We start from the raw sequence: 6,000 nt of genomic DNA on the forward strand, positions 1-6,000 counted from the left end.
CAGAAAAATTGATTTCTTGCATTTACTTTTCGAAGCGTTATAACATTTTTTGTGGAGCTTCCAGCTTCATGCCTTCTTTGATAAAGTCTTTCGGCATCTTTCAGACTATTTGAAAACGTGTTGAGTCACGTGGGTGATGATAAATTGAAGCCTCTAAGAGTCGAAATATAAAAAAGTACGTTTTGCCATACATATATCCATACAAATTTGAAACGCGATGCGGAAAGCGAATAAGTGACTTCGATTCCGAACTAACTGATTTACATTCCGACCGCCAAATACAGAAGGGAACGGAACCGGAACCGAGTGCGATATAAAACACGTTCAATTGCGAACTCTTTTCCAAAGGTATTCATCCAAATGGTCTACAAGCTCTACTGACCTCAATCAAATAGATTCCTCCGTCTGACCAATTTATAAGCTAGAGTCTGTACTAAGATACACACACTATTGGAGCATTTAAAAACTAATCTATCAAATATTATGTATATGCTGTGCTATATCTGTGGACTAAATCGATAAATTTCCTATACTTTGAAAAGCGTGTGATTTTGATATGAGTATTATAATCTGTGGTAATGTATTTACCTTGTCCATAAATATTTTGTTATTTAATTTGCTAATGATAAAGTAATGACTTAAATAGTATACACTGATATTTTTCCCCCACCCTGTACATATCAATTTGTTATTTTAGTATTCATGCTCAGTTTGCTGTGCAAAAAATTACTTCAGGAAGTGATCTAAGCTTTTTGCTGTAATGTTCCTTAGATACACAGTAGAGCTTTTAACGCGATCCTTTGAATTAACATCTGGTGAACAATGGATAATCGAATGAGAATACACAATAATCCCAAGGAATGCGTTTTGATGGTCGCATGAAAATAATTTTGATGGACACTGCTTTCTCACTTCTAGATGCCCGCTGAGCCAGACCTATTTTTTGTACTCTATGATGTTATTCTGAAGTTCGCTTGTAAGGTCACTAGGTTGTTAGTTTCAATTCTATAGGAATAACATAAAGCTATTATTTAGTTAATCACCTAAGATAAATCGCATTTGAACCTAATTTCGAAACATTCAAAAGAAAGCGACTGCAACAGCGAAAATGAAAATCATGCACCAAAAATGATTTTCAGATATGCTTCCGTTTATCAGTTGACATTTGTACCATAAAAAACGCGAGCAATTTTTCTAGTTTGCCGTGATTGTCCATAAACTCTATTTTTAAATGCTGACGTTTTATATTTGCACGTGATCTGGAATAGTTTATAAGGAAAAACATCCTTTTGCAATTCGATGTATAATTAACTAATAAATTTAATATCTAACTCGACAAGGAGTGCTTCGAAATCTATTTTATTACGATGAGCTCATAAGCTCGATATTGAACCTTGCAGAGTAATAATTGATGTGTCAGAAACATAATTCTGTTACCTTTGTTTTAAGCCCCTCTTTCATCATTGTTCTACTGCCGGCTAACGTTATCTATGGATTAAATTGTCTAGTTGTGGTTTGTCGCACGCACTACTCGGCAAAGCTATGCTAGGATGTGCCATATATGTAGGCATTTGATAAACAGTCAGCGGGCTGTGCTGCCCATAAGAGTTGTTATGTTTTTAGAAGACCGGACATCTGTGGCTGCGTTTACGAGTGGGGAATTTTCAGAACCATAAATTTGGCTCTGTGTAGATTATAGGGATTTATTGCATTTGCTTCCAGCTGCCATGAAAGTTTTATTGGTTTTTCATACGGTTGCGCAGGGCTCCATCTCGTTTAATTTAAAGATACATAATTGAATGAGTGTATCCCAAGAGAGATCAACTTGGTGATAGAACCATATTCCCAGTCTTTGTCAATGGAACAAGATGGATTTCCGTATTTTTTCTGTGGGTAGCGACTGATCAGATTGTCAATTTTATTGAAGAACAGAGATATCTTCATGCTCTTTGTTAACCTTCGCTCGAATAAAATATTCATAATAATCCCACAGCAAATGCTTCATACACAGTTTACTTATGTACAACGATATTTATGGATCCTTTCTAAGCAGCTTACATGTACGATGACTACATTGAAGAGAATTATTATCATCAAACAAAATCATCTACGTATAAAAAATACATTCTTCAAAGATGCTGGAATCATACTTCGTAACTGGTAACATGTCAACAGGCCGCTTCCATGGCACAAGTCACCATCTTGGTAGGAAAAACTTTGTGCTCTTTCTTGAAGTGAATGAGGACATTTTTTTTATTTCCTCAGAAGCAGGATAACTTCACCAACGACGACTAAAAGCCATGGATTGTAGCTTCCTTGTATTTCCTTTTATCCTCCACATTTTTTATATGCTTATGTCTGCCGTCTAGCCGGTGTTCATTCGCAATTTCAATAACCATATTTCGAAATATTGAACAATAAAGCCATAATCCTATTACCCTTAGCATTTTCCTAGTTTCTTTGTGCTTCATACGGTGAAACTTCATCGCGATGGTGAGAGCACAGTAATTCACCTAGTATGCGGTAACAGATTCATGTTTTATGTGCTCTTACTGAAGGTTGAATGATCTTTTTACATACAATTATTCTTTTATCTCTATTTTCACCTAGGAAACATCCATAAACGCTTGAAGGACGATCCAGACGATCCATACACAATTTTCAGATGCTTCATACAAAATGTGACACAAAGGGGGGGGAGGTTAAAAATGGTCAATTTTTGCATTACGTAGTTAATGGATCTTCCCCTATCGATTTAACTGAGGATATTCGTCTTCACTAAATAGTGAATAATTATTCTTTAAATTATTTTTTAAATAAATTCTTTAAATAAAGAATTATTCTTTAAATAAAGAATTATTCTTTAAATAGATACGTATATTTTACATGATTCATGAAAATGCAACAGATTTTAAATGCTAATGATGAAGCTGTTAATAATTGATTTTTTTTTATTAAAGTTTACTGTGCGGAATATTGCTATATTCGTTTGAATTACTGATACCAATGATGTTCAATGGCGATACGATAGCAAACTGAAAAGTGGTTGAAAGAAACTTATTTGAATCAATCAATTATATGAAGGCACCAGTCGACTCCGTTGCCTGAGATACTTGAATGGTGAGAGGGACAAACTAAGCTGAGATACGAAAGCAATTCCGAGGTTACAAAAAGGTCATTTCACTAGGTTTGCTTCAGTCTGCCATGGAATGCGATATTCAGAGGAAACCTGTCTAATAACCCAGAAAAAAAAACATAACACAAATTGAAAAACTGTAAGACCTTGTTATACGATGCCAATTGAATGATAAGTGGGTTGAATTGAGTATAATTACGGATCCAGAAACCAGAGCGAGTAGGGACACGGCAGGTATTTGCATCCATCGTCGTAAGGCCTAAAACCAATGAAAGCAACGTGTGTTTGCTAGAGCTCTCCTACAGCAAAACGTTTTTCCTGAGCTTATGATTTGGTATGGATAAGTTTTAAAAAAAAGTGCCTCTTTTATTGGTTTTCAAGACTATGGCGAAAAGACGGAAATGCCAGCCTTAACCCTAGCCTCACTTACTTTAGGCTTTGTGCACATGTTGTGCATCTGACATCAATTTATTGTTCCTTCATTTGTTGGCTCTCACTTGAAAAGCGTAAATTGTGCTCTGGTAGGACACCAACTTCTTACTTTTATCATAACTCTTTGAAAGACACCCTCCCTCAATGGAGCCTCTTCCTTGTTATTATTCCGAGGTCCCAAAGTCTGAAATCGTCTGAACACAATTGGTTTGTGCTATTTGTTGTCCTGTTTATACACCATTTATAACCTACCATCCAGAAATTGTTTTCACACAAACGTCAACTTACCATAACTGAACGCCACCTGGTGCATCTGGGTGGCAAACGAGGTGAACAGTATGCCCAGCGCACACACCAGCCCACCGAGAACGGCCGTCAAGCGTGTTGACTTCCGACGGCATAATGCCACCACAATGGTTGCTGCAAAAAGTGACATCGCCCAACTGGCTGCTCCTAGCCATCCTATACACGAGTTATTGAAGGCAGATGAAATGAAAGGAAAATAAATGGGAAAAGAAGTTTTAATCAATTTTCAGATGGGGGAGAAATTGCTTCAGGAATGTTGTGTGACATGATGAAGAGAAATAATCTATCTACATTGTATTGGAATTGACTATAAGACTTATATGGTATCTCAAATACTCAGCAGGATCAGTATATTTTATTACATCTTTATTCAAGAGCTTGGAGAATGCTGTTAGGTATTGAATATCGGTACCAGTAAACAATAAACTCAACTTTACATTTAAATCCCCAATAAATTTGAAGTTGATCATCGAAAATCTCTTATCGTGCGGTTAGAGCTTCCATTATTTGTCCGGTTTAATGCAGGCTCACACCTCGGGAATTTGGTCCGCGGATTTTTCCCCATGTATTTTTACATATATGATGTTTTCGGGAATTGGACATGGATATGGGCCCAAAATTCGGCGCAAAATTTTTTCGAGGTTTGAGGCGTGGTGTGAATTTACAGACTAGCGGAAAGGGAAATAGAAAAATATATACAAAAACAGAAATTTTTAAATTCTTCTAACTACTAGCAATACACAAACGAATAGTGTGATCACCATGGGCTAGTGTTTCTAAATATTGATCCTGCTAGAAGTGAAAGTGTTTTGGCTCAGACCAGAAGATTTCAAATGCGCACAGGACAGCATTGGATAGATCGCTGTTTGTTTAATTCGTTTCATTAGATGCCATGAAAAATTTGTTGGTCAGGAACAAGGAGTCCCGCAAGTTCCACTATTCTAGTGCGAATTCCGTGGAAGTGAAGATGGTGGCAGCAACGTACAATACATTCGAGTATTTGATCTGCCACCCTGCTATCGGAGGACTAGTTGAAAGAACGTTGTGCAGAATACAAGAAAGTAGAAAGTATTATTGTGTGGCAGTAAAACAGCACTTGCCGTTTACTATTTATATGAAACAAATGTCTTCGAAACTAACGAAGTAGGCCCAATGCGAACCACAATTGGCATAAGGTGTCCGAAGTGCAAGTGGCTCCCGCTTGCCTACAGTCAGAATAAACTCCACAATTACCAGGGAGAAATTTCCACCGGACACCGGAAAAACGGAAAGAAAAGTTATTCCGGAGTTGTAATTGGATTCGAAAGAACAGTAGCAGAACAGCCAAACGTTGAAGTCTCGGAGAACGACGTGATAGAAGTGCTGGAAGAGGAAGTGGTTGCATTGCAAACCGACCCAACAAGAACAACCCGACAAATGGTGGACTCATGAAACCCGGGCCGCACGAAACTTTATGTAACAAAACCAACGTTTTTGTACATCTTAGGGACCTGCAAATAGCCGTTTTCTGGCTGAATTCGAAAATCCGAATATTCAACTTCAACGTGAAATCTGTACTGCTCTACGCTAGTGAAATATGGTCTATATCAGTGGAGAACACTTAATGGCTACAGGTGTTCATGACGAGATGCCTGCGGTACGTGTTTAATTCGTCACCAGAGGCCGATAGCAAATGAAATTTGGAAACGGAAGTGGGCTGGGGTGGCCACATCTCACAACAGGTTAAGGTGATAGCTAAACATCGCTCAGAATGGAGATCTTTCAAGTTGGCAATTTACACCACTCGGGGTGTATACGAACCATAAGTAAGCACATTCTACAGGAGAAGAAGCCCCATAACACCCTCGGCACAAAATGTATTTTGGGTAGGTAAATCATATTCATATTATGGAGGTGAAAAACTAAGTCTGAAAGTGCGTTAGATAGATAAAAAAAAAATTAGAAGGGTTGTGTATAAGACACGACCGCAAGGTAGACTTTGGACAACGTAAGGACATTATTGTAACACAATATGCATTGTAGTTTATTATAGCTTTAATTTTAGTGTTAACTAAAGTATTATTATTTTGGCTATTCTGATAAACTATTAGATAAACTTTATGAATTACATTTGAATTCCAACCATT

General features: G+C 37.3%; 1 protein-coding gene across 1 annotated transcript in view; it reads right to left on the reverse strand.

The window, feature by feature from the left end:
• The window catches only part of LOC134203647 (monocarboxylate transporter 12-like), a 43,304-nt gene extending 39,278 nt beyond the window's left edge, over nucleotides 1-4,026 (reverse strand). Inside the window, exon 1 of the mRNA XM_062678530.1 lies at nucleotides 3,857-4,026. Within this exon, the coding sequence (XP_062534514.1) occupies nucleotides 3,857-4,004 (148 nt within the window). The 5' untranslated portion in view covers nucleotides 4,005-4,026. The remainder of the gene's footprint in view (nucleotides 1-3,856) is intronic.
• Between the last annotated feature and the right edge of the window lie 1,974 nt (nucleotides 4,027-6,000).

Source organism: Armigeres subalbatus, unplaced genomic scaffold, assembly GCF_024139115.2.
Source record: "Armigeres subalbatus isolate Guangzhou_Male unplaced genomic scaffold, GZ_Asu_2 Contig2036, whole genome shotgun sequence".
Classification (NCBI taxonomy): domain Eukaryota; kingdom Metazoa; phylum Arthropoda; class Insecta; order Diptera; family Culicidae; genus Armigeres; species Armigeres subalbatus.